This window comes from Lissotriton vulgaris, chromosome 1_1 (genome assembly GCF_964263255.1).
Source record: "Lissotriton vulgaris chromosome 1_1, aLisVul1.2, whole genome shotgun sequence".
Taxonomy (NCBI): domain Eukaryota; kingdom Metazoa; phylum Chordata; class Amphibia; order Caudata; family Salamandridae; genus Lissotriton; species Lissotriton vulgaris.
The window spans coordinates 1,811,774,660-1,811,795,682 of record NC_141685.1 but is presented as its reverse complement, the minus strand read 5'-3'; the positions used below and the strand labels follow the sequence as shown (position 1 = coordinate 1,811,795,682).

General features: G+C 42.4%; 1 protein-coding gene across 1 annotated transcript in view; it reads left to right on the top strand.

Annotated features, from left to right (window-relative positions):
- GNPTAB (N-acetylglucosamine-1-phosphate transferase subunits alpha and beta) overlaps nt 1-21,023 on the top strand; it is a 715,805-nt gene that overhangs the window by 550,164 nt on the left and 144,618 nt on the right. The window contains exons 15-16 of the mRNA XM_086919157.1: nt 6,719-6,938; nt 18,218-18,331. Coding sequence (XP_086775283.1) covers nt 6,719-6,938; nt 18,218-18,331 — 334 coding nt within the window. The remainder of the gene's footprint in view (nt 1-6,718; nt 6,939-18,217; nt 18,332-21,023) is intronic.

Here is a 21,023-nt window from a genome sequence, read left to right as displayed (position 1 = left end):
CTTAGGACCAAAACCATGCCACTTCAAAGATGCAAATAAAAAGGACCAATCTACTCTATCAAATGCCTTTTCAGCATCAACAGAAATGGCCGCTAAGGATGTGGAAAGGGAATGAATCTTGTTTAAAAACGTTAAAAAGAGACAAGAATTATCCTAAGTTAATCTACCCTTAACAAATCTGCATCTCTCCTTATCAACCAAATGAGGCATAAGAGGGTCTAAACGCAAAGCAAATGTTTTAGCAAATAGTTTATAGTCTACATTGACCAGGGAAATCGGCCTGTAGTTTTTACAGAGCATATGATCTCAGCCTTCTTTATGTATGAGGCATATCGTGGCTTCCTAAAAAGTACCCTCAGTCCTACCAGAGAGAAAGAATGAGTAGAAAAGATCTAAGAGTCTAGGGAGTAGTAAATTAGAAAAATGCAAATAAAATTCAACTTAAAAACCATCCAGACCGGGAGTTTTCCCTTTCTTAAAACGCTTAAAGCAGTGGATAATTCAATGAGAGATAAGTCTGTTTCGAGAACAGAAAGATTAAGGTAAGAATTAGACAGAGTTGGAAGATTATCGAGATAAGACTTAATAAGGGAACTGGAAGGAGGTGATTCTGGGGTGTACAAATCTTTGTAAAAATGCTCAAACTTTTTGAGAATTTCCTGATCTTTGCAAATAAGAGAGCCATCTGAAGAATAAATAGTCGATCAGAGTGCAGTCCTTAAGGGTTTTGAGATAGTTCGCTAGAAGTTTTCCTACTTTATTATGACCCATGTAATAGCGAGCGCTACTACAGAGAAGTATTGTAGATGCATTGTCAGTCGTAGTTTTGTTAAAGGTTAATTTGGCACGGATCAGTTCCGGTAAGACTGAGTCCGCCAAAGAAGTTTAAAACTTATGTTCTAAACATTTAATATGCGCTATGATAGCTTTATGTTGAAGAAACAAAATCTATATTAAAACCCTTCGCTGCAGCCTTGAAGGAATCACATAATATATGAAGGGAGGAGGTTGGATCACTGTTCAGGTCAAAGAAATCATTAACGAAAGTTATGAAAGAGGAAGAGAAAAAAGGGTCAAGAAGAAGAGAATCATTAAAACACCAGCAGGAGGACCTGGGATGTGTCAGGAGCAAGTCAAAGTCAGTTATCATTGAGGCATGCTCAGAAATGATAATAGGTTCAATAGAGGAAGATAACACGTTTTGAGAAAGAGATTAAGAGAGAAAAATATAATCTAAACGAGAGAAAGAGAGTTGTGAGGAGGAGAAAAAAAAGAGAAGTCAAGAGAATCCGGGTGAGAAAGTCTCAAGAAGTCAAAAAAGTGTTAGTTTTATGGGGAATGAAGCCAACCTGAGATTTACGGTCAAGAAAGGGATCAACAACTTGATTGCAATCGCCTCCAAGTATAAAGTAATCATCTCTAAACTGAACACATTTCTGCGTAATCACAGGCCAAAAAGAACAATCAGGATGAGTAGGGCCATACACATTGAATACGGTTAAATAAATGATATTAATTAACAGCTAAGCTAACAACCATCTTCCTTCTGCATCTGTCTCTTGCGAAATAACTTTACAATTCAACTTTTTGTGACATAAAATTATAACACCGCTTTTCTTATAAGAAGGAGAGAATAAAACTGACTTTTTAAATTTTAACGCCTCAGATTCTGCACGATAGGTCTCTTGTAAAATGACCAAATCAAGGTTACAAGAGGCAAGATGGCATAGTATTCTCGGTCTCTTAATTGGGTTAATAAAACCTTTCACATTCCTGGAAATAACTCTGAATGCAAAACCATCAACAATATATAAAGAACAAAATATGCAATAATAAAAAGATGAAGTAAGAGATAAAGATAGAGAAAGGGAAGAAAATAGAAGGACAGAGAGATTTTAAGATGATAGAAAAGAATGCATGGAGTGGAAAAGAGAAAAAGACAGATGTAAAAGAAGGCAAATAAGAAAAAGGAAGCAATACTATTACAAGGGAAAGGAAAAAGGATAAAATAGGGAGGGAGAAAAGAGAGTACAAGTGATGGAAGATGACTGTTATACGTACCTTAGGGGGAACAAAGGGAAGGGTAAGTGGTGGTACGGACAACAAAAATAGCACACCCAACAACAGGCAACACATCACATTCGTACATCAACTAGATATAAACAGGAATGGGAACAATACTGGGAACATAGTATAATTAGACCGACCTGTAAAAGAAGAAAAAATAAACCATAGAAATGAGAACAAAAAGAGCAATTGAAAGAATGAAGATAAGTAGTAAAACACTACAGTATTATGCCATGAATAACACCACAGAAGAAACAGCAAAGTCAAGGTATCGGCGGAGGACCAGCAATCTCCATGGAAGAGGTGGAGTGTGACTGGATAAATCTTCGAAGGTCAACCAGATCCTCAAAAGTGGAAGTCTTGTTGAGAAAAGTGACTTTAAAGAGGCATGGATGGAATAAACCATATCGTGCACCAAGGGATCGAAGGGAATCCTTGCGACATTTGGCGATGGCTAAAGAGACGTCTTGAGAGATGAATACCTTGGTGCCAAGCCACGTTATCTGCTTTTTGGTTTTTGCTGCAGTTAGGACTTGTAGGAGAGCGGTGAATTGTAAGTATCACTCCACGCGGTTTGGAAGGTGCCGCAGAAGAAGATAGACGAGGACCCAGTCTATGAGTGCGTAGTATGTTCAATTTGGTCGCAGAGGGAAATCTCAAGAACTGTGGTAAAAAGGAAGTAAAGTACGCAACAGGGTCAGCCTCTTCAAGGCCTTCTGGAAGGCCATAAATACAGAGGTTATTACGACAATTTCTATTTTCAAGGTCCTTGGTTGCCCTTCTCAATTGGAAAACCTCTTTCTCCAAAGAGGAAATTCTGTAAGAAGAGTCTTGTACCTCATTAAGCTGCTGTTCCACCACCATGAGGCAAGATTCCATTGAGAACCATTTGTTATCCATGGTCTGAAGGCGAGAATTTGTTTCCTCAATGAAAAGTCTGAGAGCGCGGATTTCCTCCAGAACAGCATCCAGAGAGACCGGAGAGACAGCTTTAGGAGGAGAAGGAGGGTCCTGTTTAAGTCTCTTGGCATTGACGGAATGAGATTGAGACTTAGCTGCCATGGTCACTAGAGCTGTGGAGGAGGAGCCTGTTCCGACCGCAACAGTAGATATTGAGGAAGCAATGGGAGCTGAGGAGGTAGCACAATCAGATACCATAACATTGGACGCCTGCTTCTTAGTGGAGTGAAGTAGAAATGTGCTTCCACCCATTAAACAGAGTACAAAACAACCAGGTGATGGGTAATAAGAAAGGTATTATAGAAATTACAAGAAAAAATACCTCATATGAACAGCCAACTCAGTAGTTTTCAAAGTGTCCATTGCTGATATAAACTCCAGTAAAGAAAAAGGTGAAACAATTGAAGGAATGTAAAAAAAAAGAATAATTCAGCGCACCATGAGGAGTAACTTGAGGAGAAAGTGCTGATTGGAAAATCAAAATGGTGGCCAAAAAACGAGTAAAAATTCACCTACATATTTCTGCAGGAAATCTGGCAAACAAAGGGTGGAAAAGGCAGACTTCTGTCAGGGAGGTGTTCCGATTCAATAATCTGCAGGCATGACGAATGTAGGAGCGCTTCAATCACTCAAAGTAGGTCACGGAGTCCGGCGCGATGCGGAGCTCCGATATCAGGCGGCAAACTTGGGTCGCGGTACATGCATATTCCATTTGTTTTGAAAATTGAAGAGGTCTTGGCATTTGGGTTTGTGAATCGTTTCACAAACTAAAACTGAAATCAGCCCTCGAAATTTGATTTGCTGAGAAGAGGTGGTGTTGAGTCTTCATTAGCCATTTGTTCGTTCACAAACCCCAAATGAGGTTACAAACCCCACTGTCGGAGGGATGGTCGGAAGCAGAAGCGGGGAGGCCGTATATGGTCAACAGTGAAGGTTTTTTTGGGTTCTTAGAGTTCTCAGGAAGGTTAAAGAAACACAATGAAGGGTCGTGTTATAGACAGTCTTGGGCTGTAACAGCTCTCTTTCTGTTATTAGACGTCCGTTCTTGACTTCTAGTTGTCTTGCCGACTTGGAGAAACCTATTACGGGTTTCAGGGGGTCCTCCGGTCTTGGGAAACCTATTACGAGTTTCCTGGTGTTCTGCCTGGCCCCTTGGATACCTCAAACAAAAAAGAGAGTGGCGTCAGGGTCTGTCTGTTCAAGGGAATTATTTAGGGATACCGTCACCCCACCACGGAAGTGAAAGAAAATTAAGGGTGTTTTATGCACTTTGGAGCAGGTTAAGCTCTGGGCGATAGAGGAGTCTGCTTAACTGGGCTGGAGTTAGGCTCAATACTCTAGTGAGGCCGTTTAGCAGGGAAAAGTAGGATGGTGCTAGGATAGGTCCGGAAGCAGGCAAGTAGAATAAACACCTCTCCCGAACAGTGTAAAATCCACCCCTTCCCTAGACCCTTGTCCCCCCACGCACCGCTAGTGGCCACAACTCTCCTGAGTTGTGGCGGCTCTTGCGTCCTCCGGGCTCCACCAGTCCCCACTCCAGGTTTCCTCGTCCTCTTCAGCTCCGGTGTGCTCGGCGTTCGCGTCCTTCGGCAGCTCCCGGGTCCTCGAACAAACTCCTTCCGGTGTCTTCCCTGTAGTTGCCTCGAATAGCGTGGCTTCTCACTTTTTCAGCAGGGGTTCCTCTCGTAGGAAGGGCTCCGATTGGCTGTCAGGCCCGTTGGTCCCGCCTTCCAGAGAGCAGGGCACATCCGGGTTGTGTTCCTGTGAGAGGAGGGAAAAATTGTGCATTAGGGACGGCGGTCCTACACTGGAGTCGTCCTCATGCCGGTAAGGAATCCACGTGGTCTGTATAGGGGTGGGGATTCGTTCTGGGCTCGGTACTGGGGCGGTTCTCGGTACAGGAGTGGGGCCATCCTCACACCCACCCAAAGGGAGAACTAGGGCGATTCCCAGAGGGAATAAAAATGCTGTCATACCGCCATTGCATGCCCCCAAGAAGACATGGATAAATTTGGGCATGAAGTCCATGAACCCCACTTAAGTTGCACTAATCATTATGCACCTTTTTCCCTTTCCTCTAGAAACTACTAACATGTATGCCCCTTTCCCCTATAAACCTGGATATTATAGGCATCCTAAATCTGACTGTGTTGGTATTGTTCTGCTGTGCTTGCATGGCGTGGTCTAACATCACCAGACCTCCCTACTGGTTGCTATTGTTTGTTACATTTTAGTAGTGCAGCCAGGTCTAGAATTTTTTTTTTTATTGCTTACAATTCTGACTCCATTGGGAATATTGCCCTATAAATGTCTAGGTTTGGAAAGGGTAAGTGCAGATGAATCAAGAAGGAAGAGGTTGTAGATGGATTTACAGAAATGGTTACCATAGAGAGGGGCTGTTGGTCATTGCTTGGATCCATTGGCCCACAACCTATGTTCAAGGTACACGAACATGAATAAAGACAATGCCATGTGAACACTGGGGGGTATGTTGATTAGATGCAGAGTGTGGCTGTGCCCTGTATCTGGAGGTCACAAGTCACAGCCCGAGATTAGACTGAGTGGGCCTTGGTGTTAGGCAGAGTAGGCACTGAGAGTAGCGGCATTAGGAGGGCTCTTCTAAGACATTCGGAGGCTATGCTGAGCATCCACAGTAGATGAAGCTGAGGTCTATGTTCACTGGCTGTTGAGGGATAAAGATAAAACAACCTCCAAGAAATTGTTAAAATATCTTTTTGCAGACCCCAATAATTCACTGGAAATATATATTGAGGGAAATTGTGATTGTCTACTTGGATCAGTTATTAATCGGAGCAGTAAATACAAATACCTTAAAACACTCATAAACCTCCAGTTGAAGAGGCTTATTGTTATGATAAAAAAAGCCAAACTTCCTTCAATATATTTAGGTGTGCAACCTTAGGGCCTCCTCAGTGCATTCCTGTTTGCCTCACACAGTATATCACAGAACACAAAATAAGTGACCTTGATGACATCACTGTTGTTATCACATAAGACTTTAATGACGTTATGTAAACTATGTACTCTTGTATTAGTACAAATACCTATAGGGGCAGAAAATGCATCATTTTATCTGTATGGAAATCTAGATGTAGGGCATGGTACTAGTTGTTTTGTTCAAAGGGTTTTATTGAATTTTTGATTACGATAGATAAGAAAAACAACATACATTAGTTGATACTAGACATTGATAATGATGCTCTGGGTAAAATATTACAAGAATCACTAGTTAATTTGGGGAGACATCTTAGAGCGAGTTACAAATATCATATGTATACAAAGAGTTGTTAATTCATTTTAAGAGACTACTTATTCTGTGGAAAAAATGGAAGTATCGGACATCATATTTGTGCTTGTGTGAGGCTTTTGATTAGGGTGAAACATTAATTAAAGAAAGAACTGTGGTGAATTTGTACCTAGTCTCCTGATGGTGTTACTTGGAGGAGTCCACTAAGCACTGGCAATGTGTCTCCAGGGAAAAATGCTGGAGGTTTGGGTTTTTCCACACATCTTGTACAATTGATTCAGCCTTGAACTCTTTCCTTCGACCTTCGGATTTCTGAGCACCATGAATTTATTGGTTAGTAAATGAGTTTGTTCAAATAAAAATGTCTAACTTGCTTAGTTTATTTTTCATTATGTGCTTTCTGACCAAACTTCTGATTTACAGGTACCCTGACGAATTTGACAAAACATCAGCTCATAAGGTTCGCCACTCTGAAGACATGCAGTTTGCCTTTTCCTATTTCTACTATTTGATGAGTGCCATTGAGCCGCTAAACATCTCAATGGTTTTTGATGATATTGATACAGATGGATCGGGCATATTGTCTGACCGTGAGATTCGTACTTTGGCAACAAGGATCCACGAACTTCCATTAAGTTTACAGGTGAGTTTTTTGTTTTAGAAATGCAGAGAACTTCATAGGTATGTTTTTTATTAGTAGTAAAGTGTAGAAGGAGAATTTTTGCAATAGAATCTAGTTAACTTGAATGACAGTAACACATCTAGTTAAGTAAGTACATATACATTATAACTTGTCAATGGTAATAAATAAATGTACTTTGCTATTATATGAATTCTGTTAATTCGGACTATAACACTTTGTTGTCAGTTTTTGCCATGACTTTACCACCGATTACTTTAACAAGTACATCTCGTCAAACAATTATGCTAACGCACTAGAGTTCTTGTGCCCTGTATTTTTGCGTGTGGATGTGTGTTTCCATTATAGTAGTTAGAAAAGAAAATGGTGCAGATAATTGGCTCTGGGTCCAGGCATAGTTAAAGAGCACGGGCGGAATCCTTGGTGGATGTCATAGTTTATCTCCATTGTCGCATGTCCATGTCTGCAGTAAGTTAACTCAGACTCCTCAGTCACTTTTTGAGGCTGTAGTAAGTTTAGAGCTCATATAGTATAACAAAGTACTCGCTTACAATAAATTCATTGTTGAATTAGATATTTAAAAATACATGAATACATATAAATTACGAATGACTTGCACAAAATCTCAGCTTTGGAGTACAGAAACTAAAATGTGTTAGTCTCTGGGCAGACTTTTGACATCCAAGCATGATAATACGCGTTAAACTTAAAACCCAGTGCACTTTAAATCATCAAAATATATTGCGAATATGATAAAGGTCAGTTTTGAGTCTGTGGTGTTATCCCTAAAATGTATTCACCTTTATTCACATTCAGAATAAGATGCAGCAAAACCAACATGAAGATCTGAGCATTTTTGTGGAGCAAGTCCAGACATAAGTATTAAACTCAAAAACGGTAAAGGCTAATTTAGCTACACATTCTTTAGGTCATTATCACAATCACTTGGAAATATTCGGCTGTGATGAAATCTTCAAAAGCATGGCTGCATGTTTGAACAAGAATGTCTGTTACTACAAGAGAGTCAGCGTATAGTCTACTCTTGTATGCTGCTTACATGTCTGGTTCTCTAGATAGCAGAATTAGGATATGTCAGATTAACTCGAGGGTTTGTCTCAAAATTGTTGTCCTAAAACCCAACCAAAAGGTATCCATTTAATGGTAGAAATTATCACCCATTAGAAAGTTAGCTGATTGTCTTTCCTTTGCACTTGGGCCTTTAGACACTCGTTACAGTTGGAGAAATGTATATGAGTTGCTGGATGTCGACTGATCATTGCCTAGGATTTGCTGTATCCTTGGAGTCCCCAATGGAATTTGTGGTTGGTATGCAAGGCTGATGGTCAGCTTAAAATGGGCCTGGATTTTAGTGCCTGACAGTCATGGTCAAGATTTACAGGGGCTCATGTCCTAATAGATAAACCAAATTGTTAGATTGCTGTGTTTATGAAGAATAGTACATCATAGATAATTAATTCCAAAGCAGGACATTCGGGAATAGCCAGTGACTGTGCTACCAAATTCACTTGACTGGGTGACAAATCTGTGTTCCAACAAGAGAAAAGACAGTTGAATATGCAATCCCTGGTAAGCTCCAGGGTGTTCTAAATCAAGAAGCTTTCTGGTGGTGAGGGTTTCCTCAAGCTGCACTCTCAACACACAGAGCACAGACCCTAAGCTCAATGCTTTGCTAAGCAGAACAGTGTGTTGAGGCACAGTCCGTGTTTGTGCATTGATTCAAGCTCATAACAATGATCCACTATTCTGTGCTTTGTCTTGTTTTTGTGATAGTTAGCTGGACTGGAAATTGGCTTGCTGCTCATGCTATCTTTTTTGAAACAAAAGAGGTGAGCAATCGTTGTTTGTTTCACCTGCCCAAGATGAAGGGGCGAAGTATGCCTCGAAACGCGTCAGCCTTTGCAAATAATTAATGGCAATACAGGACAAGCTGCAGCGAGGCACAGAATTACCGGATGGTTGGAAGCACAGTTGCGTTCCCCTCTACTGCTTCAGGGCGTTTTGTGTTACAATTTTCTGCACGGCAGCCTGGCCGTGGGAGGGAGAACCATTCCTGAACAACAGTGAAGGCTGAGGAGAAGGACGTACCGATTCCTATCAGCACTGTGATTCATCTGCAAAAATCGGCCTACCCTGCTTTGCCAGTCCTACTTAAGGAAACAAACATGCAATAATTTTGGGAATTCCAACAACGAACTTACCTCTTTGAACTACGTTTCCCACAATTCTATAATGGACAGCAAACAAAGCTAAACCCCCTCGGTGTGTGAAATAAATAAATAATAGAAACAAAAGAGGTGAGCAATCGTTGTTTGTTTCTCCTGCCCTAGATGAAGGGGCAAAGTATGCCTCGAAACGCGTCGGCCTTTGCAAATAATTAATGGCAATACAGGACAAGCTGCAGCGAGGCACAGAATTACTGGATGGTTGGAAGCACAGTCGCGTTCCCCTCTAATGTTTCAGGGCATTTTGTGTTACAATATATATATATATATATATATATATATATATATATATATATATATATATATATATATATATATCTAGGAAACAAGAATCTTCAAACACCACACTCCTGCTGTGGAAACGAAGACACGGACCCAATGGCTGCAGTAAAGGAGATTTTATTGGAAACCTCTCTGGTTACGCGTTTCGAGCAACTTGTGCTCTTGGTCACATATATATATATATATATACATACATTGACAGCTCGCGTGCTTAAAGAAACACACAGCACTCGCGGGATAAGTTCAAAAGGGATTTATTTTTCGAGGACGCGTTTCGGCTTTGCTGCCTTCTTCCAGCTCGTAAATCCTGGCCAGTTCACATTGAGGGCGCTTTTGAATCACAGGATGGAATTCCATTGGACGCACGCAGCACTGAGACAGAATTGGGTAAGTTCATGTTGGATCCCATTACTGGTTGTGCTTACTCATGGGTGAAAAAACTCCTGTTCACTGCTCCCGTTTCGTGCAAGGTTTTCCCTCAGTGTCACTGGTGAACATCCGTCGTCCTGCCAGAGGGCTTCGCGTATTCACGGGCCAGGGGGCGGTAACATCCGAATCCCTGACTCCAGTGACCACAATGCCTCTCTGGTGTTGCCATCCGTTAGTAGTCAAGGTACTTCGCTCCGTTTTCCACCAGGACGCGGCACTCTTCTGGACGGGTGCTGTTTTCATGGAGGTGGGTCCATGTTTAACATTGACAGCTCGCGTGCTTAAAGAAACACACAGCACTCGCGGGATAAGTTCAAAAGGGATTTATTTTTCGAGGACGCGTTTCGGCTTTGCTGCCTTCTTCCAGCTCGTAAATCCTGGCCAGTTCACATTGAGGGCGCTTTTGAATCACAGGATGGAATTCCATTGGACGCACGCAGCACTGAGACAGAATTGGGTAAGTTCATGTTGGATCCCATTACTGGTTGTGCTTACTCATGGGTGAAAAAACTCCTGTTCACTGCTCCCGTTTCGTGCAAGGTTTTCCCTCAGTGTCACTGGTGAACATCCGTCGTCCTGCCAGAGGGCTTCGCGTATTCACGGGCCAGGGGGCGGTAACATCCGAATCCCTGACTCCAATGACCACAATGCCTCTCTGGTGTTGCCATCCGTTAGTAGTCAAGGTACTTCGCTCCGTTTTCCACCAGGACGCGGCACTCTTCTGGACGGGTGCTGTTTTCATGGAGGTGGGTCCATGTTTAACATTGACAGCTCGCGTGCTTAAAGAAACACACAGCACTCGCGGGATAAGTTCAAAAGGGATTTATTTTTCGAGGACGCGTTTCGGCTTTGCTGCCTTCTTCCAGCTCGTAAATCCTGGCCAGTTCACATTGAGGGCGCTTTTGAATCACAGGATGGAATTCCATTGGACGCACGCAGCACTGAGACAGAATTGGGTACGTTCATGTTGGATCCCATTACTGGTTGTGCTTACTCATGGGTGAAAAAACTCCTGTTCACTGCTCCCGTTTCGTGCAAGGTTTTCCCTCAGTGTCACTGGTGAACATCCCTCGTCCTGCCAGAGGGCTTCGCGTATTCACGGGCCAGGGGGCGGTAACATCCAAATCCCTGACTCCAATGACCACAATGCCTCTCTGGTGTTGCCATGCGTTAGTAGTCAAGGTACTTCGCTCCGTTTTCCACCAGGACGCGGCACTCTTCTGGACGGGTGCTGTTTTCATGGAGGTGGGTCCATGTTTAACATTGACAGTTCGCGTGCTTAAAGAAACACACAGCACTCGCGGGATAAGTCCAAAAGGGATTTATTTTTCGAGGACGCGTTTCGGCTTTGCTGCCTTCTTCCAGCTCGTAAATCCTGGCCAGTTCACATTGAGGGCGCTTTTGAATCACAGGATGGAATTCCATTGGACGCACGCAGCACTGAGACAGGATTGGGTAAGTTCATGTTGGATCCCATTACTGGTTGTGCTTACTCAAGGGTGAAAAAACTCCTGTTCACTGCTCCCGTTTCGTGCAAGGTATATATTACATTTTTCAATATATGATAAAGCATCATCAAAGAACAATAAGGCAAAGCAATCAACAGTAGAGAGTAAGCATACCTTATAGGGTAACTCAAACCCTGTCGATAATACATGATAAAATATAACATTAAGTAATGGTTAAACATTGTCTAGCACAGCCCAGAAAACCCTGGGCCCCAAATCTTTCATTGTTTGGAGGCACATCCTCTTCTTCTGTAAATTTCTCTCTCCACCTTGCAACCTGTAGTCCACCCCTTTTTCCCATCCTAGGACAGTCGGGGACTGCCAGTTCCTAGCGATGTCTCTCCTGGTGATTATATAGTCCTCTCCTGCCAGAAAACGCTAGCTTGTGCTATCTCTAATTCATGTCTGATACAGAGTGCATTTGTCTGCTGGAATGGTGTCCTCATTGTGGTTGGTAGCTCCTTTGCTGTGAACACATTCTTCTTATGCAATAGCACAGCACTGATTGAGGGTCTCTACGTTATCTACAGGTTTGGTCCTAGCCTCGAGGTGCATGTCACTATAGGTCCTGGCACACTCCCCATCAGGTGGCCTACATAGCCTACTTTTGAAGTCCAGTGATACTGAGTACCAGTGGCTATTTTTCATTACTAATTTGGTTTTGGAGGTTAGAAGATTGCACACCAGTTTGTTATTATAAACTGCTCTTTTTAGTTTGAAGCAGTCCCATAGCTGGAAAGAGAGTATAGTTTTCAAGATTATTCTCAAATTCTCCAGTCTGAATAGAGAGAATGCTGGATTGAATTAGTTAGAACTGCTGTATATTTATCATGCCCAACATGCTGAAGAAGGTTACATCTGTAATGACTGACCCTTTAGTCAGGAGCCATCATTTTGTTCTCAGAGCATTGTTGCGCGCAAGCACTTGCTGGCCTTGATGGGTTCAGATCAGCAACACAGTTATGGGCACCAAATTGAATTTACTGAGCAGCCCAGTAGATGGAAGGTCTGCCTGCCACTGTGGTTATAATTATCACTTTTAACAGATGTGAGACTCCCCATAGCAAGATGACAATGGGGGGTACCCTTTTCAACTACATGTTACAAATACTTTTTGGTGTCTCCCGCACTTCGACTGAGTCTGATACTCTGCCAGCAAGCAACAAAACCAAAATGCTATTAGCTGTCTTGAAGAAAAGTTGGCTCAACTATGCATGTTATATAATTAAAAAAGATGTAGGCCAAGGTACTTGATTGCGTCGGATAGGATGGTGTTGAATTGAGTTCAGAAAGAGATAAAATAGGGAGGAATGAGTTAATTGAGGTATGTGGGAAGGAGAGTGGAGAAAGTGGTGTTGGATGAAGAAAATGGCACACAGTGAATGAGCATGGATCAAAAGGATTAGGAAGGGAGATGGAGGATGCTCTGGTAGCTTCATTTTGAGACCATTTATGTCAGTGTATTTAAAGAGATTTTAAAGAGGGTGTTGAGAGGGTGACCATGCAAGTTTGGGAGGGCTATCAATGGTAAGGGCGTAGCTATTCTTTAAAGATTTTTTCTGGGATGGTTGAGGAAAGAGGAAGCAGAGGAGGAAACTCCAATTTTCTGTGAATGGATGAAGACTGATGATGAGATAAACTGATGTGAATTCAGAGACATTCAAGGGGAGGAAACCGCAGTGGGTTAGCAGGACTGGCGCTGTTCCTAAATGAGTGGGTAGATTGCAGAACATTTACTTTATGTTATGTTATGTGATGTTATGTTATGTTATGTTAATATGATTTTTAAAGCGCACGAATACCCAAAGATGTCTTGGCGCTGGACCTAAGTAGCCATGATAGAAGGAGAAGAAAAGAACAGAAATTCAATGGACTTAATTAAACAACCAGGTTTTCAGACTTTTTCTGAAGGTAATGAGGGAGTTGGCCGCTTGTATATCAACTGGGAGAGTGTTCCAAAGTTTAGCTGTACAGTAGCTTATACTTCGGCCTCCCCAATTTGTCGTACGAATTTTAGGTACCAGCATCAACCTGGCGTTAGTAGACCTTAAACATCTACCTGGGTGGTACCATGCGAACAAACTTTTTAGTGGCTCAAGCCCAATATTGTTCAAAATCTTGTAAGCAAGGCAAAGTACTTTAAACTTGATGCACTGAGTTACTGGTAACCAGTGGAGTTCCCGCATGTCATCTGAAACAGATTGATATTTCGGTACATCCAGCAAAAGCCTAACAGCGGCATTGTGTACCATTTGTAGTTATTTCAAATGTTGATTCTGTAACCCCAGATAAAGGCCATTGCAATAATCTAATTTCAATAGCACTAACATTGTTACCACCGTCTTCCTAAGGTCTGAAGGGATGACTGGTATAATCTCCTTCAATTTTCTGATCAGGTAAAAAGCAGCTGACACTGTTGCGTTAGTTTGATGAGAAAAGGTAAGTTTGTTATCGATCAACACCCCGAGGTTCTTTGCCTTTTCTACCGGCTTCGGGATTTCTCCGATATCCACCTGCCACCATAAGTCATCCCACATGGCTCGGAGGTTGCCGAAGATAACTACCTCGGTTTTATCTGAGTTCAGTTTAAGGCAATGCCTACCCATCCAATGACTAACTTACCTCATACAATTCTGTAATTGTGAAGCAGGTGGAGCTTGATCTTTATGCACCTCTACGACAATCTGAGTGTCATCGACATATGATATCAGATTAAAGCCGAATTTTTTAACCAAAGGGGCAAATTCAGACACATATATGTTAAACGAAGATGGGCTTAATGATGACCCCTGAGGGACCCCACAGGGGAGCACGTTAGGGGCAGCTTAAAACTGATCTAGGGTCACAGTCTGTTTCCTATTTTTTAAGAATGATGCTATTAAAGAGAGAGCGGAGTTCTCTACTCCTATTTTTCCCAGACGCTGTATCAGTGTGTCATGATGCACAGTATCAAAGGCAGCCGACAAATCGAAGAGAATAAGAACAGCCGCACCTCCATGGTCCATTGCTGCTCTGATCTCCTCGGTAGCCTTGATTTGTGCTGTTTCCGTACAGTGCCCTGATCGGAATCCAAATTAAGAGGGGTTAAGTAGTTCCTTTTCTTGAATGAACTGTGTAAGTTGATTGCTCATTATTTTTTCAGCTATTTTCCCCGGGAAAGGTAGCCTAGCAATTGGCCGATAATTGTTTTTTACATTTATATCCAGGTTAGCCTTCTTTATCAAAGGGAGAGCGGCTGCGTCCTTCCAGTTGGCCAGCAATGAGCCTGATAGGAACATATTATTCAAAAGTATAGGACTCACCTCCTTTGCTATGCTTTTTAATACTACAGGGGGGCAGGGATCCAACGTGGAGCCCGATTTTTATTTCTTGAATAAGTTTTTCAACAAGCTCACTATGCACCTGTGAGAAATTAAAAACATAATTCTCTTCACTTTTGGAAGTAGGTGAAACTATGATTGGTGGTTTGGGGATGGCGGAAAAATTATTGTAAATGTCATAAACTTTATTCCTGAAAGTAGTTGCAATGTTATCACAAAGAACTTGACTACTTCCCACTATTGATTTATTTGATATGACCGTTAGCTTTTCTACCACCCCAAATATTCTGTAGTTGAATTTTTGGCTTGTTCAATTTGTTGGGTGAAATAAGTCGTTTTTTCCTTACTCATAAGGGATTTGTAATTGGCTAGTGCATATTTGTAACTATTTTTATCTTCAGCCTCATATTTTATTCTCCAGTGCCTTTCTAACCTGCGACTTTTAGTTACTAAGGGTGACTGAAGTGTCAACATTATTGTTGTTGAGTGGAAGTGGGAGGAGAAGGTGGAGGACGGGGATGCTCAGGTCCAAAAATGTTGAGAATAGTGAAGCTTGTTAACAAAGCCTGTTTTTAGTCCAAACTTTTTTATTAAACATGCGTCAGTTGCGGTGTACAATGTTACAGCAACAAACGCCTGGAGGTTTAAATACAGTCACCTTTACATCACATTCTATGATTTTGTTGCAGCAATCATAACGGATCTTCACTCTCCCTCCCTATTATTCTAGGGTCACCGTCCCCACCCAGCTCCAAGTACCTATCTTCCCACCCTCCCTCGCCTCCTTCACAGATTCCTGTATGTCTCCCATTGGTTCCACACTTTCTCCCATTTTTTGGGGCAACCCCTGCTCTTATATATTGTCTTTTCTCCTGCACAGCACCAAGCAAGATCTGCCTACTGACAGGGGAGGGGCAGCCCTACACACCCTGGCAATGTTTCTCTTGGCCACCATCACTGCCTCTAATAGCCAGATTTTCTGATATTTCGGCCATGCCTGGTCCCCCGTTACACACAGTATGTGCCATCTGACCTTCAGAGGGATGGTCTGTTCAGTCACCCCGACTGTACCACCCTTCCCCGACTCGTATCACCCTTACCCAAATTGTTGTATGGCTGACACTCCCAGATAATGTGGCAAAAGATTCCTTTTTGTGCCCTAACTTATACATGATCGTGCTAGTGGAATAGGACCTATGGTGAATTCTTAATTGTATTAGTCTAAATCTCACTCTGATTGCTACAACTCTTGGGCTCTGTATGGCCTCCACCCAGTCATGATCTTCTGGTAAACCAAGATTCGCCTCCCAGGTCTCCCGTAAGGTCCTTAGCGGATATGGGGAATTATTGATAATCTTCCTATATGTGCAGGATATGCCTTTTCTGGGATAGGGTCTAGTATGAGTCGGTCCTCTAGTGGACTATATTCAGCGATCGTTCCCCTTCTCTCATGTGTCTCCTTAATGCCTGTCCCAGCGATATATACCTATATCTTTGTGTCAGCCAACTGGCATTCCTTTCGGAGATCTATTAACGGAATTATAGCCTGGCCCCTCTATATGTTACCGAGGTGTGCTATATCTAGCAGTTTCCACTTACCAAAACCCTGTAATTTGCCCTCCTTCCTTAGCAAATCACTGTCCCATAGTGGGGTTTGTTCAGTCAATCTATTATCCCACCCAAGGAATTTGTTAGCCCTCGTCTACACCTCCAACACAGTCTCCGAGTGTGGGGGCATACATTTCCTCTCTGCCCTCCGATATAACGCTACTGGATATCCTCTAGTCCCCATTACCCAGTGATCTACCCGGTACGCCGGGTCGTTTCTGTCCACAAATATCCAGCCGTTAATCGTCATCAGTTAATACGCTCCGTAATATTTTTGGAGATCTGGTATGGCAAGGCCACCCTCGTACACCCCTCTCTGAAAGTTGATCAGTGCAATTCTTGCCCCACCCCATCCCACAGTATTTTCCGCAGTTCGCCATCCGCTACCCTGAAGTATCTTTCAGGTACTTGATACGGGGTGTTTTGGAGAACATATAGCATATGCGGTAGTGTCATCATTTTAAATAAGACTGCTCTCCCCATCAGGTAGATCGGCCGTGTCCTTCAATAAGCGACATCTCGCCTAAGGCATTCCATTTGGAGCAGCATGTTTCCTTCCATAAATCTTGTTTCCGTCCTAGTGATGATGATACCTAGGTATTTAAGACAGATAGACCATTAGAGAGCACAAATAGAAGGGACTTGTCCCAATTAATTTGATATCCTGAGTATCCCCAAATAACTGAAAAATCTGTTTTGTATTTAGGAGTAAGTTACAGTATGATCAATTTTGAAGTAGCCGTTGGCTGGGGGTAAGGGATATATGATTGAAAGCAAAGTGGGAGCCCACCTGTATATGCTTTAAATGATGTAGAGAGTTTTGTTATGAGTTTTGTTATGAGTCCTATCTAGCCACTGTAACAGCGCACAGTTAAAAAGGAAGTGTGTACTTTAAATCTCTGAATCGAGCACATCTCCAGTTTAAAAGTTCTAATACTAAATTCTGGCCCAGTGTTATCTATGGTCTATACAGATCACCAACATCTTCACAACTTTCTTCTCGTAGGTGTATTCTTATCTTGTAAAAAGAGCATTTTAATGACTGATTAAGCTATTTTCAACTGTAGAGGTGTATGGTTGGTGAGGTAATCCTGAGGAGATTTGCTGCAAGAAATATGAAAACACAAACTTAGGGCCCCATTACGATGGCGGGCGCACAATGGAAAACTCGATCGACCGCCAGAGGTGAGGCGGTCCCGCGGTGCCAATGATGATGCAATCACCACCCTGGCGGTCACATCCCGCATCTTTTACATTGCGGCGGGCGGTGCTGTAAGCAGCTCCCTCCGCAATGTAAAATATGCATGTTGTGTATTGCCATCCACAACGTGACAGGCACCGCACGGTGCCTGCCACCATGTGCATGCCAATGTAGGGGGGTAACCATGGGTAGCCCCCAAGTGCAGCCACCCACCCGCATCGGGCCCCCATAGCCATTTACTGTATGCCTTTCCATGGCGGAGTCTCTGCCGTGGAAAGGTTTACTCACCGCCGGCATCTTAATATGGATGGCGGTGCCTGCAAGGCACCGCCACCATATTGTGTGCATTTTCCACCTAGCCCGCAATCCGAGCGGCAAACAGTCTTTCCATCCGCCGCTGTACCCCTCGCCATTGGAATATGGCAGGTGGTAAATTGCGGGCGGTGAAAGATGTCAAGCAGATCGCCACCACCAGTCGGGCGGTGCGGATCCGCCCGCCATCATAATGAGCCCCTTAGTTTGTTTAAACAGCGGATAGGGTAATTGCATTATGTGAATGTAATTGCATTGTGTGAGTGTAGTAGTTCTGTAATCGTGATTTAATACAAGTGAAATCTTGTTACTAAAAACTGTCAAAATAATTAAAAGTTTTGAAGACCAACAAAACTTCTAACATGTTCTTTTCTTCTAGGATCTAACAAGTTTGGAGCACATGCTGATAAATTGCTCCAAAACACTCCATGCCAACATTACTCAGATTGATATCAATCCACCAACTCAGGAGGCCTACTATGATCCCAATCTGGTAAGAAATGAGAGACTGCAAACAGTATACTCAAAACTGACAAACCAAGATCTAAATTTCAGAAAATCCTCCAGGAAGGGAAACTTACAAAACCATGGAGGATCCTCCCTTAGGGAAGCGCCTTGGCATAAGGCAAAGTTGCTGGAAATTGTTGTTTTGACACTCTTTATGCCTTGTTATTTAATACTTTGTTGATAGCAAAAGCTAGACATTTTTGTGTCTTGTAGTTATTTTAAATAGGATTTGTGCATGCTGTTGCAGTCTACCTATACTCGATAGCAGTCTTAGGGCCCCATTAGGAAATCGGGACCGCCGGCCCGCACCATTAGGATGTGCCCGCCACAGTGGCGGGCACATCCTGTATTTATAGTATTGTGGCAAATGCAGGGCGGTACCACAGGTACACCCCCGTGTGCCAACCCCCTTTGGCCTTCACTCCGGGGGCCCATAGGGGTCCCCCAGAGTGAACACCGCCTGCCTTTCCGTGGCGGCATTGCCGCAGCGGAAAGGCATTGCACTCTTGCCATTGTAATATGGCTGGTGGTGTCTCATAGACACCGCCACCATATTAATCATTTTCCATCCCGGCCGCAATGAGACCGGGGCGGAAAAGTGGCGGGCGGTGTTTCCCTCCGTTGCGGTCCCCCCCGCCATTGTAATGTGGTGGCGGGCATTTCTGTCGGGCGGATCGCCACCACCACCGTGGCGGTGGCGATCCGCCCGACATCGTAATGGAGCCCTTAGTGTTTCCAGCTTTCAAGTGCTTCACTTTGAATATTTTTATTTTATTTTTAAGTATTCATTACCTTACACAACACAAAAGCACCTGCAGTCTAGGAGTTGTTTCTCAGTAAGGTCTCTAGGGCTGGCGAGTGGTTTATTTTTTGATTGTAAATATTTATGGTGATAGTTGTATTTGCCTTTGTTTGAAGACTATTGGTATTCCTATTAATGCAAAATGACTTTCTTAGTTTCCATCGCCTTCTTGTGACTAGTTCCTTTTGGCATGTTGCCCCGATACTTGGTCAACATGAGGATGCTGAAAGTGAGTGCCATAGTACTGCTCTGAGCACCGGCAGAATTAGTTACTTAACCATTAGCACAATTTTATACAACAGATTTAGTCTTTGGGGATTTGTAACTAAAATATATATATATTTTCAACAGGGCTTTCCTTGTCATAGTTTATTAAAGGTTCTCTCCTTAATTGTCTTCCGTTGTCTGTCTTTATTCATTCAGTGTGTGTCCATGCTACACTGTGGAAATTAGGACTTTGAACCTTCATGGTTATTTCGTGTACATATGAATTGTTTAGATAATTGCTTGTCGTACCCTTGTCCTGCTGGTATCCCTTCTTATTGTGGTGTTAACCTACATTTTCATAGATATTTTTTCAGTTGTTATGATGCAGTTTATCTACCTTCCTGTTTATCACTGGTCCCATATCCTGTTCTTTTCATGTCTGTCCACTTTGCCTAAATTAAGTTCTTTATATATATATATTGCGGTGTGGACTCTTGATACCTCTTATACTTCAAACATTTGCACAATAAATAACCTATATATTTCTGCTGTAATTACAAATCTGTTTTGTGGTCATGGCAAAGGCAATAGTCGAACAATTGGAAGATGGAAAAACCCGAAATAATAATTGTTTTTTTAAAGGTACCTTTACTCAGGAATTCAACAAAACGTTGACCTCAGGAGAGGTGCCAAAACATCCAGTTAAGCCAGGTGATGTCCAGGAGTCTAGGATTCCTACCATTGTCCTAAATAGCCTCAATGTCATTATCTGAGGCCACAGTCCAGAGATAACTATTGATCCATTGTTAGCAGGGCCACAGGTATGAACTATACTCTAGAATGCCTGATAGACTCCCTTGACGGCCTTGAAGAAGACCAAGATCCCCAGCTGAGTTTCAGTCGACATGAGGCAATTACTGTCCTTAATCTTGAGGATTAATCCAACCACAACAGCTAACAATGTAAAGGACAGTGCTGTGATTAGGCTCAACATTTTCTTGATGGTACCTTTAACGCCTAAATCCATTATCTTTGAGACTGCCGCCCACTAAATACTTACTTGTCCCCTGTTCTCTTTTGTGCCGATCTCTGGAGCCTTGCTTTGATGTTGCTCTTAGCACCAGACTCGGTGATGGCATATAAATCCTGCCAAAAGATGTAGTACAATATACCAGCTGAATCTCCTCTGTTCATAGTTGAAAATCCCCCACCAGATTCTGTTGTGGTATCAGTTGTCTGGTGAAAATATCCACCCTCCTCTTCCCTTCTTTTTTTTGTTTTTTACTTTTTATTGAGCAGAGCTTGCTGGGAAGACAATTTATAAATACATATTACAATAGAATTAGATAATTAATCTCTTTAAATGAAATTAAAAAACAAATCATCCTTTGATATATCGAATTGTTCAGCTTGATTAACATAATACTAGAAGTTTCTAAACTGAAATTCTAATCTTTAACCGATCGACATTACTTATGTCATCCATTAACTATAAATTTAAGTTTCGCAGACTGCAAAATATTTCCAAGTCACAGAATTTGTTTTAATTGCATCCACACGCTTAGCATAAGCTTCTTTAAGCCTTTTAGTACATCAACTTATTAAGCCATTTCTCATACCGAGGTGCTTCCACCAGTCTCCAGTTTTGTAAGATTAAAGAACGAGCGAC